The 15,097-nt window shown below is 36.3% G+C and overlaps 4 protein-coding genes and 1 non-coding gene across 5 annotated transcripts; 3 read left to right on the forward strand and 2 right to left on the reverse strand.

Moving 5' to 3' along the window:
- The first annotated feature begins 342 nt into the window (after positions 1–342).
- On the forward strand, positions 343–4,260 carry LOC122311722 (probable leucine-rich repeat receptor-like protein kinase At1g35710). Its single transcript, XM_043126363.1, has 11 exons — positions 343–672; positions 765–912; positions 1,033–1,104; positions 1,494–1,565; positions 1,910–1,981; positions 2,080–2,223; positions 2,318–2,398; positions 2,495–2,566; positions 2,744–2,815; positions 3,688–3,759; positions 3,887–4,260. The coding sequence occupies exons 1-11, from the start codon at positions 582–584 to the stop codon at positions 3,975–3,977; spliced, it is 987 nt and encodes a 328-aa protein (XP_042982297.1). The 5' UTR covers positions 343–581; the 3' UTR covers positions 3,978–4,260.
- A 2,452-nt stretch (positions 4,261–6,712) lies between these two features.
- On the forward strand, positions 6,713–6,786 carry TRNAT-AGU. The gene has a single exon. It is a non-coding gene; the product is annotated as a tRNA-Thr (tRNA).
- An 84-nt stretch (positions 6,787–6,870) lies between these two features.
- LOC122310993 (remorin 1.4-like) lies at positions 6,871–9,428 on the forward strand. Its single transcript, XM_043125314.1, has 6 exons — positions 6,871–7,487; positions 7,695–7,789; positions 7,877–8,137; positions 8,228–8,576; positions 8,857–8,938; positions 9,022–9,428. Exons 1-6 carry the CDS (start codon positions 7,462–7,464, stop codon positions 9,211–9,213), a joined length of 1,005 nt encoding a protein of 334 aa, XP_042981248.1. The 5' UTR covers positions 6,871–7,461; the 3' UTR covers positions 9,214–9,428.
- Positions 9,429–10,003: 575 nt separating this feature from the next.
- On the reverse strand, positions 10,004–12,575 carry LOC122310994. Its single transcript, XM_043125315.1, has 2 exons — positions 12,425–12,575; positions 10,004–11,339 (listed from the first exon to the last, which is right to left on the reverse strand). The coding sequence occupies exon 2, from the start codon at positions 11,191–11,193 to the stop codon at positions 10,402–10,404; it is 792 nt and encodes a 263-aa protein (XP_042981249.1). The 5' UTR covers positions 11,194–11,339; positions 12,425–12,575; the 3' UTR covers positions 10,004–10,401.
- A 937-nt stretch (positions 12,576–13,512) lies between these two features.
- LOC122308740 (nodulin-related protein 1-like) lies at positions 13,513–14,322 on the reverse strand. The gene has a single exon (XM_043121945.1). It carries the CDS (start codon positions 14,132–14,134, stop codon positions 13,703–13,705), a length of 432 nt encoding a protein of 143 aa, XP_042977879.1. The 5' UTR covers positions 14,135–14,322; the 3' UTR covers positions 13,513–13,702.
- Positions 14,323–15,097: the final 775 nt, after the last annotated feature.

Below are 15,097 nucleotides of genomic sequence, written 5' to 3' on the forward strand. Positions count from 1 at the left end.
TTAAAACCAGTATATAGATTCTATAAAATTTAAAGACAACTGTTATTTGAAAATCTTTTCACCACATATCATTCATGTAGTATAATTTAATTTATAAGATCTAAATTTTAAATTTATCTTTTAAATTAAATCATGATTTCTAATAAAACTGTTCAAAATTAAATAGGCACCTCGAACTGGAAACAGGAAAATAAATTAGTAAGCAATATAAAACGCACGACATTTGGCAACTTCGAACGTGTAACACATGGGCTTGGTCTTGCCCAGCAGCGAAATGCTCAAACTGGCCCAAACTTACTCCATTTTGATTTCGGTAGGGCAGTTCCCATAAATAAATAAATTAATAAATAAATCGCACCGACGAAAACGAAGACTTTAAAGAGTAAAGAGTGATGATGACGATGATGAATCGATGATGCTTCTCCATATCTGACTTCTACCCAACTTGCGATGAATCAAACGCTGTAAACATAGATCTCTTCAATTACTGTTCAGATCTGTCAAAGCCTACAAAGCCGGTCCTCCTCTTCAGAGAGAGTTGAGAGAGACGGGGAGACGGGGAGTTCTTGGCGTCCCTTTTAATGGCGCGCTTTCCACTGCTTGCATTCTCTGTGATCCTCATTTCGTTATCCCTACTCAACCTCGCTCATTCTAAAACCCTTAAACGGGACGGTATAACTCTCACATTCCTCTCGATCTCGTTTTCTTCTTCTTTTTGTTTTGTTGACCTTTAAGTGTTTGAAATTGGCACATGATTGGTTCAGTGAAAGCACTGAACGAAATTAAGGCGTCTCTCGGATGGAGGGTGGTCTACGCGTGGGTGGGAGACGATCCTTGCGGTGATGGCGATCTGCCGCCCTGGTCTGGGGTCACCTGCTCCACTCAAGGTGATTACAGAGTCGTCACTGAATTGTAAGTTCCTTCTTTATTCTTCGTTTTTTTGGATCAGATTTCTTCGAATTAGTGGAAGAATAGGTCGATTTTTTAGGGCGGTTTATAACTGGAGATTACTGCTTGGTTTATATTTTGCAGAGAGGTTTACGCGGTGTCGATTGTGGGGCCTTTTCCTACTGCTGTGACCAATCTGTTGGATCTCACGAGGCTGTAAGCTTCTTCTATACTTAGTTTTATTGGAAATGTAGAAAGTGTTATTCCAATGACTTTGGCTCCTTCAATGTAAAAGTGATCATTTTCACTCCTTCATTCTATTTTGATTTATTTGGCTGTCAATTACTTTACATAATTCATTCCCCTAGATTTTAGAAATAAATCAATAAATGAGATTCAAGTGTCCGTGGACACCGACAGTTTGATGGAAAACAATTTACTTGTAGTGGGAATACGTTAAAAGTCAATCTTCCTCCAATTATAAATATAAAGATGAATTACCTATCAAAACGATAAATTCATAACTTCTTTGATTCTTCAGAGGTATATGATATATTTGATTGTACTTATAAAATCTGATACATACGATTGTGTCCACATGACAGGGATCTCCACAATAACAAGTTGACTGGGCCAATTCCTCCTCAGATCGGACGGTTGAGGCGGCTTAAAATACTGTACAGTCCTTTACATTCACTTAAGATCACTATTGGTCTGTTTAAAAACATTCTTGATACGTTTAACTTATGATGTAGCATTTTGGTCATTTTTTATTATCATGTTTCGCTCTTTAGTTTCATATTTAAGACTTGCAATTTTATTCAGTGTTCCTTAATAGAGTGGACGTATATAGCTAAAGATACACAAATTCCTTCGACACTGATTACTGTTGTCGGTTTGTGGAGAACATATACCCCTCCTTCTCTGCTCAATCATGAGCCTTAGTTTATGTGATTTTAATTTTTGAAAGCTTTAGCTCATTTTCTTGATCTTTTAGTTCTAATTTGAGTATTTTTCTCAGTAATTTGAGATGGAATAAGCTTCAAGATGCCATACCTCCTGAAATTGGCGAATTGAAGAGTCTAACTCATCTGTGAGTACTTTAACTTCTATGACAATTAAGTTTTGAGATCCTCTTCGTAGTATTTATTCTATTTTGGGTTAAGATCTCATTTCTCGAAACTTGTGCAGATATCTGAGCTTCAACAACTTTAAAGGTGAAATACCCAGGGAGCTTGCTAACCTTCCAGAGCTTCGGTATCTATATCTACAAGAAAATCGTTTAATCGGACGAATTCCTGCAGAATTGGGAACTCTACAAAATCTTCGGCACCTGTAACAATCCATATCCTCTTTAGTGCATAATGTTGTAGGGCATGCCTTTCCATCAGGCTTCTAACTTGTTTGTTGTAATTTTACATGCTCATAGAGATGTTGGTAATAATCATTTGGTGGGTACAATAAGGGAACTCATACGCATAGAGGGGTGCTTTCCAGCTCTTCGCAACCTGTAAGTTATTTTGCTTGGAGAATTTAGTCATTTCCTTGATATTTTGCAATTCTGAACTAAAATTTACAAGTTTCTATTCTTACGTATTTTTTGTAGATATCTAAATAACAATTATTTAACGGGAGGAATACCGGCACAGCTTGCAAACTTGGCCAACTTGGAAATTTTGTGAGTATTGCTTCTATATTTCCCTCTCTCTCTCTCTCTCTCTCTCTCTCTCTCTCTCTCTCTCTCTCTCTCTCTCTCTCTCTCAATTGCAGATATGAGCACTGCTTATTCCTGTAAACTCATATTATCCTAATATGTATTTCTGGTCCCTATTGTTGGCTATTTTACCATTCACAGGTACCTCTCCTACAATAAAATGTCTGGAGTAATACCATCAGGACTTGCTCATATTCCTAAACTGATTTACTTGTGAGTTCTCTTTCAGAATTTCTTTTGGTTAATCCTGTTGTTTTTGCCTGGTTACTGTAACGGTATACTTCATGGATATGGGAGTGTGAAGGTTCTGCTGCCCTTTTCTGTTGTAAAAGCACACTAAACTGGCATTCTGGACGCTGATTCCTCTATTTGTCTTCTCTATCTCTTTTTGGAGAATGGTTCCCCTGTCTAAAAGATAAAATATGATTCATCAGTGTTTTGCTGACTTAATTAACTTGATCTGGATCTAGCTATTAGGTTATAACTACTTTTTAATGGGAATTCCCTTTGACATAAGGTTCCTGCGATTTAGATTAATGGTCCTTAATTTCTTTAATATTTTGTTTGCTATTATTTTCACCTGCTTGCTATGGCACCACCAAAGCAGTGTTTTATCATGCAGGAATGGAAATAATAAAGTTTAATGGGAATGTCTGCCACACATTTTGGGGTGTCCAGAATCATGCAGCCTGCTTATCTTCCTAACTTGGCAACTGGGTTGCTGCTTTTTATTAGAATCTGAAACCCTCAATATCGTAATATGCATTATTTAGATGATTCATGTATTAGGATATTAATTTAATGCTCCATTCTTGATGGTTGCGGAGTATGAAATACGAATTGATCTTTTGCCTGTCTTGATGTGAAACTAGGTCCATTTTGGAGAATTTAGATGGGTTGTATTAGCCACGCAATAAACTGGCATTTCTCTGCAGGCATTCATCTTTTAGTTGGCATTTCAAGGAATGCATGCTACTTTTTTGTCTCCTATAGTAGCCGGATCTATCCATCACCGCCTGATATTTTCAATGGTTGCAGAGGGAATTTTAGTATATACTCTGAAATATTCCTTGATTTGATTTCAGGTACTTGGATCACAACCAGTTTACAGGAAGAATTCCTGATGCTTTCTACAAACACCCGTTCTTGAAAGAAATGTGAGTTTTCGTGACCACTCAAATCTTTAAAAGTTGGTATCCAAAAAAAAATCTTTAAAAGTTACCAATTCCTGCGTTTGAGCATTGAATCAAGTTATTTATTTTTACTTAAATGTGTTTCAAACAGGTATATTGACGGAAATGCATTCCGGCCAGGTGTAAAGCCAATAGGTGTTCACAAAGTCCTTGAAGTTTCTGACACAGAGTTCCTTGTTTAGTCAATACAACCAACTCCTTAACTAGATGTATTGTATTACGTTGCCAAAGCAAAGGGTTCGTCTGATTTTTTAAATGAAATGGGAAATTAAATTTTGTTCTTCTATGATTGTGCCAATTATATGAACTTCGAGTAGAAGTGTATTATTTGATGATTACTCATGTTGCTAGGGAGGTTATCAAGCTGTAAATAGTTTCTATGGTTGTAATTTTTTAATCGTTGCATGAAGATACATTGATGTAGAGACGGAGAATTGTATCATTTATTTGAAAATTGTTCCCAAATGTTTTGCGGGTACTTACTTTTCATCAAAGAATGATCTTGCTGTGTCAACACTTGGCAAGTTGCACTTTTGATTAATCGACAGTGTTATTACGGGCTATTAGCAGAGAAAAGAATTGCTGAGAAGTAGATTCCACCATTTATTTGGCCAGGTTGAAATGAGTGGGTGTTGTAGCATGCTCAGGAGCCTGTTCAAACCCTCCCCAAAATCATGACTGCATTCACATCCACAAATGCACAAAATAAAAAAATCTAGCCGAGACCTAATTTTCATGGATGACAAATTTTCAGCTATGCACAAGCAAAAGCTTTGAACACAAGGCGTGGTCCGGTTCTCAGCATTATGTATTGTCGAGTTCATCTCTGAACATGAAAAACTTTGATGGTTAGTGTTTACAGATACAAATAGTTATGGTTTTGAATTCCAGGGAAGGGTTCCAATAGATTCTTCATCCAATCCTTAAAATATATCATCAAAATCTATTTTTTCTATTTTATATACTAATTTTTACAATATACCGTACATCAACTTATCTATTTTTTTTATATCATTTAAATATTATACTTTTTAATATTTTTTCTCCAATAGGAAATCAACAATAAGTAGAGGAATTAATTTAAAATATTTATAACGATGAATAGTTTCCTCCACATTTATTGGATTCCTGTAACAAAATGTAAAATAAAGAATGAAATACAAAATCCATTGAATGGCACTTTTGAAAAAATTTCTTTATATTTTAAAGAAAATTGTATTATAGAGCATTCATTGATAGTGCTCAAGCTCTCATCCTGTAGAACTGGGCAAAGAACCGAAAGAAAAACTGGCTTATACACAAGCTTGCTTAAGGTGCCAGCTTTGTTTAGGATTGGGAGGTTTGAAAAATGCTTAAATAGCACTAAAAGTACTTTTAATAATAAATATAGAATGTTAAGATATTTTAAATAAAAGTACTTTTTAGGTCCAAATAAGCCAGAAACTATGAAGAAAAAGTATGATTTTAATACTTTTCTAACAATGTACTTTTTATTATGGATGATGATAGGCTTACTACTCTCTTACCACTCATTTACCACTCTAGTGTATTTGAAATTTTATTTTTTTATTATTTTCTTTTAAATATTTGTTAACATCTTAATCATTAAGAAAAAATTTAAAAAATATATAATTTTACTAATTGTCACTACTTTAACAATTAAATAAAAATACCAAATACCTCTGACCTAATTGGCATAACTCCTAGTTTCCAAAATGGAGGTTTGGAGTTCGAAACACACTTTCCCCAAATATATATATAAAAAAAAACAATTAAATAAAAAAAATTCAAAAAATAAAAAGTAGCAAAAGAGTGATAAGAAGATAATAAGTCTATCATTATTTTTTTTTTTTTGTACTGAAAAATGTGAGTATAGATTTGTCAAAAGACGAAATTGCTTTTGTAATTTTTAGTATTTACATATTTTAACCTTTGGATTCATAGAAACTCGGCAACTTTCACTCATGTTTCTCTCTCCTCTCTTTAATGGTGTTTTAGCTCTCTCGGAAAGTGCATATAACCCAAATCTTTCAACCTGTTCAATAGTCTTCTATTCCTTGTAGTGCGTGATAGTCTTCTATTCCTTGTACTCTGTGTTAAGGAGATGTTCCTTTTGATATTCTGAAACATGGTAATTTCTCATTAATATTTAGTGGTTTATTTTTCTTTTATGTTCTTTCACGGGATACATGAGTATATTCCTGTAGCATTTTAAGGAGCTTCTTCTCCTTTTGGTATCTTGAAAGCATGATCATTTTCAATCGATGTTCTGTGAATTTTTTATTTTTATTTTTATTTCTTCCTTCAGATTATCTAATGTAGGCTCGTGTTTCAAATTGGGTCTTATCGAGAGAGAGAGATCAGAATGATTATATTAGAATATTTTTGTTATTATTTTATTATAATCTTTGATTTATATTAAAGATATGCTCTTTTGTGTCATTTTCACTTTAAAAAATATTTTTTTAATTCGTTGAACAAATCTAATCTATTTGAAATGCTTTAAACATATTAATCTTAAAAGATAAATATCTTTTTAATAATAAAATTTATTACGTTAAGCTCTAACCCCACCTTGCATTGTCCTAACGGTTGTGCATCACATGGACAGCTGCAAGCCGAGCAGCCTCTGGTTGGTTGCAACTTGCTATGAAAACGAAGGAAATGACGAGTGGTAAACACTTTCAACTCTATTAAATGCTGCTGGGGTCACATTGTTCTTGTTGGGTTCACATTTATTGTTTCAATGTCCAGAAGATAAAATTGTAGAAAATTCTCATCGACCGTTAAAAAAACCCACTTTATTAGGTCAGTCTAACACCGATTCTATACTTTGTTGGTTGCTGAAGACAATTTGACCTCATTGGTTTGTAATAGCTGATTCAAATTAATAGATAGTTGCACCATGAACAAAGATGCTTTCGTAGCTCAGTTGGTTAGAGCACCCGTTTAGTAAGCGGGAGGTCTTGAGTTCGACTCTCAACGAAAGCAAGTTTCGAGGCTGTTTTTCTAATACGCCTTCTCTTTTTGTTCAGTGAAATCGTTCTTTTATCTTGAGGTTGTCTGCCCATGGAAACGCACGCCTTCTAAATTACCAGCTTTTGTTTTTGGGAAAATGAAACCGACCAAAGAAAGCAGTGACAGAACTCTTTCACATAATTTGTTGTCGCAGAATTCTGATCATGTTTGGGTTGAAAAATCAAATAGACGCATGATTATGCACTTTCAGGGGAGGGGTTCTTCTTCTTCTTCTTCTTAAAAGTTCTTCAAAACTCTTCTTTGTGCACAGAATATTATTCAGTATCTGATGCAAATTCTTTCATCTGACTGTTTTATGGCATCCATTGTATTGAACGAAAATAATTAAGTGGAAAAGGGCATTTGAAAAAGAAAGATTATGTCCGCTCCCACATATAAAGCTTGGCATCCAGGAAAAGAAGAATACTTTCCTTCACGCGAAAGATCTTCAAGATTCAAAACCAGGCCTAACATGCAAAGCAATAAGCATGCCCAAGCTTGCTTGCACTCCCATCCCTGATCACTGCCTAGGACCAACGTTTATGGGCGTATGTTTTCTTCTATAATGCTTCTTCAAATAAACATCAGACAATAAAAAACAAATCGTTGCTCCCGCAGAAGTTTTGGGAACAGAATTATTCTCAAACGATGGACGCTTTGCTGAAGCAAACGAGGTAATCCGCTTTGTAATTATGAAATACCTGCAATTTATATATAGACGAAAAGGTTGTCGTGAGTGCATGTCCTGTCCTTCATCCATAAATAAACCAGAATGAATCATTCTGTTAAGACATGATCCTTAAGGGCTTGGTTCTATCACCATAAGGTAAGTAAGCTGTTGCTAGAATTTACCAAATATTATGACTAACAACTTCTGCCAGGTTGAGACTTTCTGGTGTCCACAAGGAAAAGACTGAAGAGGCTGGGAGCACTAGGGATCGAAGAATACCAATTCAGAAGTCTCAAAGTTTCAAAGGTAAACCTATTTCTCGATGGACAATGGTGAAATGCATGGACGAGGCAACAATACATTAAAATTCATAATTAATGGTGTGTTTTACAGAGAAGAAGAAATCTCAGAACTGGATCCAAAGACAGTTCTCTAGGCAAATGAGTCGGGAGTATCACTCAGACAATGGAATAGAGCGTGCAGCCGCAGTAGCAGCTGCAGCATTTGCCATCAAGAGACTTGAAGAAACACACTTCCCAGATCCAAAAAAGACAAGCAAACGACCCGAAACCTCTTTGACTGCAATCAAGAGTATAAAGGAGGATAAACCAAGTTTGGCAGCAGAACCTGGGAGAACATCCAAGCGATTCTCAGGTAAAGCCACAGCATTAGCACTGCCAGTTATGAATGAGTTCCTGACTTGAGTTTTTTTCCAAGAAAAATTCATGAGATGGTGTGAATTAGGGGAAACATCACTCAAAATTCCTGGAAGCCAAGAAAGCGAGTTTCCAATAACTGCAACAACAACAGCAAAGGCGCCCATACAGCTTGTCCCTTCAATTAAAAGGACTCCAACTCTTGCTGAGCAGTCGAGAAGCAACATCGCTATGAACCCCGAAACTACGCCACCGAAATCTGAACCTCCTGTCACCTTTAAACCAACAATACCACCAAACGAAATCCAAAGGCAGAGTTCATCAAAACCTTGGACCCCAACAACTGTTACCAGACAGCAGAGTTCAATGGGATCTGTAATTGAAGAAACAAAAGCAGATGCTTGGGAGAAAGCTGAGTCGGCTAGGATCAAGGACAGGTACTCATTCATTTCGAGAGTGATCTCTTTAACAAAATAATGATATTCATGCAATTATTTCACAGTCCGTTATACAACAAACAATGATAGTGCTGCTTCATCACAAATACTAACGTTTTTCTTATTTAAATTTCAAGTTTTAATTAGTCACTTTCCATTCAGAATATAATTGTAAAAAAGGTTGCATGCGTACCACTACTCCTCTTGAAAGTGGAAAGATGCGGCTGGATGGAGTAGCTAAAAACATGAGCTCTTCATTCACTAATAGATAGAATTTCAGGTTTGAGAAGCAGAAATCCACGATAACTTCCTGGGAGGAAAAGAAGAAGGCAAAAGCCAGACGCAAACTAGATAGGACAGAGGTTTTGCTCCATTCTCTTTTCCTAAGCTAACCCAGATTATGAGTTACGTAATAGGGATTTTGATAAAATCTTTTTATATGCAGAGTGAACTGGAGAGAAGGAGGTTACATGCCTTAGACGAATTCCGGGATGACATAGAATTCATTGATCAGATTGCAGGAGGAGCAAGAGTGAAGGCAGAAGAAAAGCGAAATAAAAAAGAGAACAAAGCAAGAGAAAAGGCAAAAAAAATTAGAACTACGGGCAAAGAACCAAAGACGTGTTGCTGCTTCTGAATGTGACCAGTTCATCTGATTTCATGGAATCTTCTACTTTTTCTTGGACAGTACATCTATATATATTTTTAGTTCTGCAACCTGCAAATATATGTTTCTCAATTTCATAGCTAACTCAATGTGCCAATGCTAAAGCGATGGAAACTTCTTCATCTGACCCGCTGTTCTACACCAAAGAGAGGTCTCCAGTTATAGTCAAAAGTAAAATGCTCACATAATCTCGTTGATTTTAGATAATTTACTTCATTTTTGGACAAACGCATGTCATTTAATCTGAATTTATGTTTATGCTTTGCATGTAAGCCTTCACGTCATCATAAAATCACATCCTCCCAAAATCAAATTCCATGCAATAGGTGTCCAGGGCAGTAAGGGCCATGATCGACATCGCCCACTACTGTTCACAATGGATTAAAATGATGATCAGACTCGCTAGTAATTTGTAAAGCCACACAAGTCGGAGATGCTTCTGTCACCAGCTCTACTAATCAATTTCCCACCTGCGAAGAATTCATCCATGCCTCATTTTTCCTTCCTAAGCACCAAGAGATTGCAATCAGGCTGATGCAAAAAATTTGAAGAATATACCACCCTAAAACACGTCCATCTTTTATTTGTGTAGACAACAACAGGAGAATATCAATCTGCCATACTTCAAAGTTGTTTTTTTCTCTTCTTATGTTCTGCTTCGTATAAAGACTGATATTTAACCCCATTGGTCCTAGACTCCTAGAGAACAGTAGATTAAGCACTATAAACATAATTATATCTCGCATAAAAGTCAAACCTATGATCAAAAGTAACAATAACTATAAAACTTGGGTGCAAGAGAGCAACAAATATTTTCAGATATCACCACTACAAGCGCTTCAAGGAATATATCTTATGCATACTCAAGTTTGTATATAGCTTCATCAACTTCTATCAAACAATGGCAATTTAAATCACTGACAATCACTGAAACCCAAGACTTGAGAATTCAATCGTAGAATCATGCCTTTTAAAGCTTCCAAGAAAAACAAACCGCAGGAAAGATCTGAAAAACTTATCGACATCCAACAGTTGCATTTCCAGAAAGTGCAGTACTAGAATCACCACCAAATTTGAAGAAAGATGGGGGTGATTTAGAAAAGAACAGTTGGATCTACACGTTTTTGGGGTTAACTGATTCAAGAAGCCAACCACATCTCATGAGGTTATTTCTCTTACCAGCCTCTCCAAAGTAGGGTATGCAAAATACAATACCAAGAAAGATGGGATTGCAAAAACTAGTGTTACTACCAAGTAGAGGACCAAGATGACAGCACAGCCAGGTACTGCAAAAAAGGCAATCAGAAGAAATATGATGACCAAAGGGAACTTTGATGTAAAGTGAATGAAGAAATCCAGAAAATTGTGAAGGTAAATTTGGTGTCGCTCCACATTGCTGCCACCATTATCATTGCTGGACACCCGATGTCTAGATCCATGAGTAGAAGGGGCCCTTCTTTGGTTACCATTGGTAGCTTGATTTCCAAGTGCAAAATTGCATCTTGGAGACCAAATTGGTTGATTGTCCCCGTGGGAGGAGGAACTAAACTTTAATCGATCACCATTCAAGCTCTCAACCATCCAAAGAATAAAGAAATTTTTGCGAGGGAACTTTAGATTTCCCTTATAAATTAGCCGGAATGATAGCAGATGGCACCATGGACAGGAAATGAAGAATGGAATCGTGATTTGTTGGGTAGGGAATTTAAACACAGCCAATTGAAGCCCCAAGACACAATTTTTGCAGAGAGTGTGACCGCACCATAAGACATAGGGCACATTCTCAACAATGTTGAAAGATTCCCAGCATATTGGGCATTCCAGTCCTTCATCTCGGCTAGTATTCGAACACACCTCATCATCTGAGCACTCTGGACAAGCTCGAGTGGACTCTAATGAGTTTTTCTTCAGTCCAATGCTTGCAATGGCATTTGAAGCAAATTTCCACATTGCGAGAAAAGAAAAGCTCCAGTTAGATAAGAGCAACAGCTAAAATCACGGAGCTTAAGCAAATGACTAATCCATGAAACTAAACATTCACGAATCCATCCTCTTCAAGTGTTAGTTATTGCCAGCTCATGTTCTTCACACTAAACCTATAACAAATAGGTCACAGTTAGGAAGCGAATCACTATCTGTATAATATGGCTGGGAACAAATCTACAAGCAAGGACTTAATATTATGCAAATATAACTTCCTGTCACAAAATCATAAATGGCTTAAAATCCTACAAGTGACGGTTTTTCCCAATCCAAGGGGTATATATAGAAAGGCACAAAATAGGTATGCCATGAGAGCTGGCCAAAAGCTCTGTCGTGGAAAGCTAGTTAACAAGAACTCCTTGAATTCCAACTTTGAAAATGTGTATGTTTTATTTGCAAGCATTCATGACCCTTGGCATATCGGTAAAAAGATGTGATCATATCAATCCACATGCTTTTTACTTGTATAGCTAGTATGATACACTTAACGTACAGATAACAACACCTGCAGTCGTAAGCCTACATGAGATTTGCGCACCATCTAGCATCCCCACATAGGTAATACCACAGAACTCGCATGCTCACCTAACTGCTAAACCTTTTGTTAAAGGTTAATAGAAAAAATGGACTCTGGTGCAGTAATTGGCTGCGGAAATGCGGGAAAACATATTTCAAATGTATTGTTGAGAGCGTTAATAATCTAAATGCAAAATAGCAACGACTTTCAGGGGACATCCAACAAAACTCTAGCACATGGGCTCTCGGAAATCCAACAAAACTAATAACCCAAAACTTGTACCATTTCTTTTTGAGCACTGAACAGGCAAAAATAAAATTTATCCTCTTAAGGTCTACCCAAAAACATAACAGCTGCTTGTTTGCATCTAAGAAAGATCAAGATCCTAAATTGACGCGAAATATATGAATAACAAAAGGCCACCAAAAGAACTGGGACATTTTCAATTCCCACTTACGGCGACGCAATGGAAATCAAAAAGTTCCCATGGGAGCCAGTTTCGGTAAAGATTGCAGAATTATAAATTAAATTCAAGGAGGGATCAAATATATATTTACAGACATGAACACAAAAACAATGCGTAAAATTGTATTGCAAAAGAGAATTAAAGACTAGTGCAATAAAGGATTGAAATGGAAAGGCAAACTTTAACTTTGAAGAAGAACTGAAAGGGAATCTCACCTTTTCATCGGTATATATGGGAATTGAAAAGGGACGTTTTAATTTGGAACGAAGATGATGAGGAGTTGTTAAAATAGTGCAGAATGGGTCGTAGGAGGATCTCGATGCTATAGATAAAACCAGACACTGAAAGAGACGACGTCGTTTAGTAGCTTGATTTATCATTCCTTTCGTTTTTTGTTACACACGTACAACTCTTTTCATAAATATCTGTAACGAAACATTTAAGACGAAAAAAAAATATAAAAATCAGTAGTTTTGAATGTGCTGATAACGAGACATCACATTATGTAAAATAAGTATGTTGTCTAAGATCCAACCTTGATCATTTCTATTCTAATTTGCTAATTTTCTTTTTGTTTTAAGTCTCCAACAAAAAGCAGCTATATTTTAATAAGTAGTGCTACAATTATAAAGGAATTACACAAAAATAATTCCATAAATGATTTCATGTGATTTGTCAGATTTGTTTTACAATAAAAATAACTTTATAATTTAACAAACCATGTCAATTTATGTAATTACTTTTATATACTCACTTTGTAACTAAAGTATTTCTATATTTAAATAAAAACACAATTTTTGAATCGCTGGTTAATTAGGCAGTTGCTTAAGCTAGCTAAAGTCCCCTCCTTTAATGAAGGCTAAGCACCATTAAATTCTTTGGTGAAGTCCTGAGTTACCTCTGGATTGGACTGGTTAATCCTAAGGCTTCCTTCCATTCCAGGTCCTCTCTATCTTAGGAACATCTTTGTTCAGAGTATTGTGGAATTTTTATACGCCATAGGGTTTTTAGTCCTCTTTTACAGACATTTTGAGGATTAATAAGAGCCCTTTACAGTTGCCATGTTGAGCATGAGCTACTTGAACGAAAAGTTGACTAATTTCGTTGTAAAGAGGAGCCAATTTCGGTTTGTTATTAACCAAATTATTCCTGAAAAATCTGTCTTTTACCCATTCAACAAGCAGGCGCAGGACTCAGAGTTGTGATTATGGCACCCGAAAAAACAGAAATCACTGGATATTTGTACCAAATCATCCAATATTGCCAATCTGAGACGAGGGAAAGAGAAACAGACATGTTGAGCTAATACCAAATTGCCAAGTACTTTTTTTCAATGATTCTGGAACAGATTGACTAACCCACAAAGCAGAGATACAGACCACATTACATTCCACACGCTAAACCCACAAAGCAGAGATACAGACCACATTATACAGCACATAAACGAGAAAAAGGAAAAACAGCAGAAAGATGCAGCAAAGCAGCTGTCGGAATCAACGTTTCTTCAAGAAACCTTCAGCCATCTTGAGGTAATCCCCATAACCACTTCCAGATTGGCCATCATCACCACTCGGTGGTGCTGAGTCTGCAGTTTGGGTTGCAGAGTGACCGGAATCAGTGGAAGTGGTGGAGGAATGGGAGGAGTGGTACTGGTGGAGATAAGTCTCCGCCTTTTCCACATAATTGCCATAGCTCTTTTCTTCCAACTTTCCGTAGCGAGAGGCAGCGTCTAGAAGGTCTTCAGCGGCACCAGCAACCCTGCCCTTGTCAACCTTGTCGTTCTCCTGGCTCAGAGTGGATTGGGCGGCCTCCGCCACCAGCTTGGCGCTGGCCATGAGCTCACTGTTGGATGGTTGGCGGTGCTTCTGAGGGTCGTGTTCTTGGAGGTTGGTGTTTGGTTTGTTGTGGGAATCTGAATAATCCATCGATGCTTGCAAATCAAGGAAACGGGCGATCAAAGGCGAGGACTTTGGAGGCTAATAGGAAGGATCACAGGAGAGAAAAAGAAGAGCTGGTCTCCTTGGAGGTTTTGGCAAAAGAGAACGGGTAAATAATTGAAGAAGATAAAGAGGATGAGGATAGAGTGAGCCTTTTCAGTGTTGGTTACGCGTCCCTTTTCTCATTCAATTCGATTCACGTCTAAAAGCAGCTGGGACACCTCGTCGGCAACACGTATCTTGTGGATGGTCAACTGCCCACATGTGTGTGAACTGTATTCTGATATTTTGAAGTAGCCTTCTCTGTTTCTAACCACATATTTCTTCTTCCCTTGTTCTGCATTTTAATAATGAGTAAGAAAAATATCATTCCTATCAAATACTATAATTTTATTTTATTTTATTTTATAAACTGATTTATATGAACATCTTTAGTCATCAATTAAGATCATTTAACTATCAATTAAGACTAATCTTTATCTATTAATTAAGACCATTAAGCAATCAATTAAGACTTAAACTATACCTAAACTCATTTGTACTCCTATATATATGGGTATAATTCATTTGTATATAATCAAGTTTTGCATTGAATAACAACTCTTTCTCTTGTAATATCATTTCTTTTTTAGTTTCATAACACGTTATCAGCACAAAGGTTCTGACGATTTTGAAACTAATAGTCTTCTACTTCAAGTAAGTTTTTCAATAAATTATTTGTAGTTCTCAAAATGAATATGAAATGTAGCATTACTTATTATTACTTGATGAAACTTTATGTTTATTCTCATGATTTTGTGAATGTATTTCTTATTTACAATCTAAACATACTTATGTTCCTGATTTATATATGTAGAAAATGTCAAATCTTACAAAATTGGAATTCGTTACTCTTGACATTTCTAGATCTATTTAGATGCGATGAACATGAGAGATACAATTAAAGAAGAA

The sequence above is a fragment of the Carya illinoinensis genome, chromosome 5 (genome assembly GCF_018687715.1).
Source record: "Carya illinoinensis cultivar Pawnee chromosome 5, C.illinoinensisPawnee_v1, whole genome shotgun sequence".
NCBI classification, from domain to species: domain Eukaryota; kingdom Viridiplantae; phylum Streptophyta; class Magnoliopsida; order Fagales; family Juglandaceae; genus Carya; species Carya illinoinensis.

Bases quoted from the DNA above. Each gene is read 5' to 3' on its own strand.
- LOC122308740 (XM_043121945.1), bottom strand. From the start codon at position 14,134: ATGGATTATTCAGATTCCCACAACAAACCAAACACCAACCTCCAAGAA.
- LOC122310994 (XM_043125315.1), bottom strand. From the start codon at position 11,193: ATGTGGAAATTTGCTTCAAATGCCATTGCAAGCATTGGACTGAAGAAA.
- LOC122310993 (XM_043125314.1), top strand. From the start codon at position 7,462: ATGGACGCTTTGCTGAAGCAAACGAG. The intron at 8,138-8,227 runs GTAAAGCCACAG...GGTGTGAATTAG, and splicing joins AACATCCAAGCGATTCTCAG to GGGAAACATCACTCAAAATT. The intron at 8,939-9,021 runs GTTTTGCTCCAT...TTTTATATGCAG, and splicing joins GCAAACTAGATAGGACAGAG to AGTGAACTGGAGAGAAGGAG.
- LOC122311722 (XM_043126363.1), top strand. From the start codon at position 582: ATGGCGCGCTTTCCACTGCTTGCATTCTCTGTGATCCTCATTTCGTTA. The intron at 673-764 runs GTATAACTCTCA...TGATTGGTTCAG, and splicing joins TAAAACCCTTAAACGGGACG to TGAAAGCACTGAACGAAATT. The intron at 1,982-2,079 runs GTGAGTACTTTA...AAACTTGTGCAG, and splicing joins TTGAAGAGTCTAACTCATCT to ATATCTGAGCTTCAACAACT.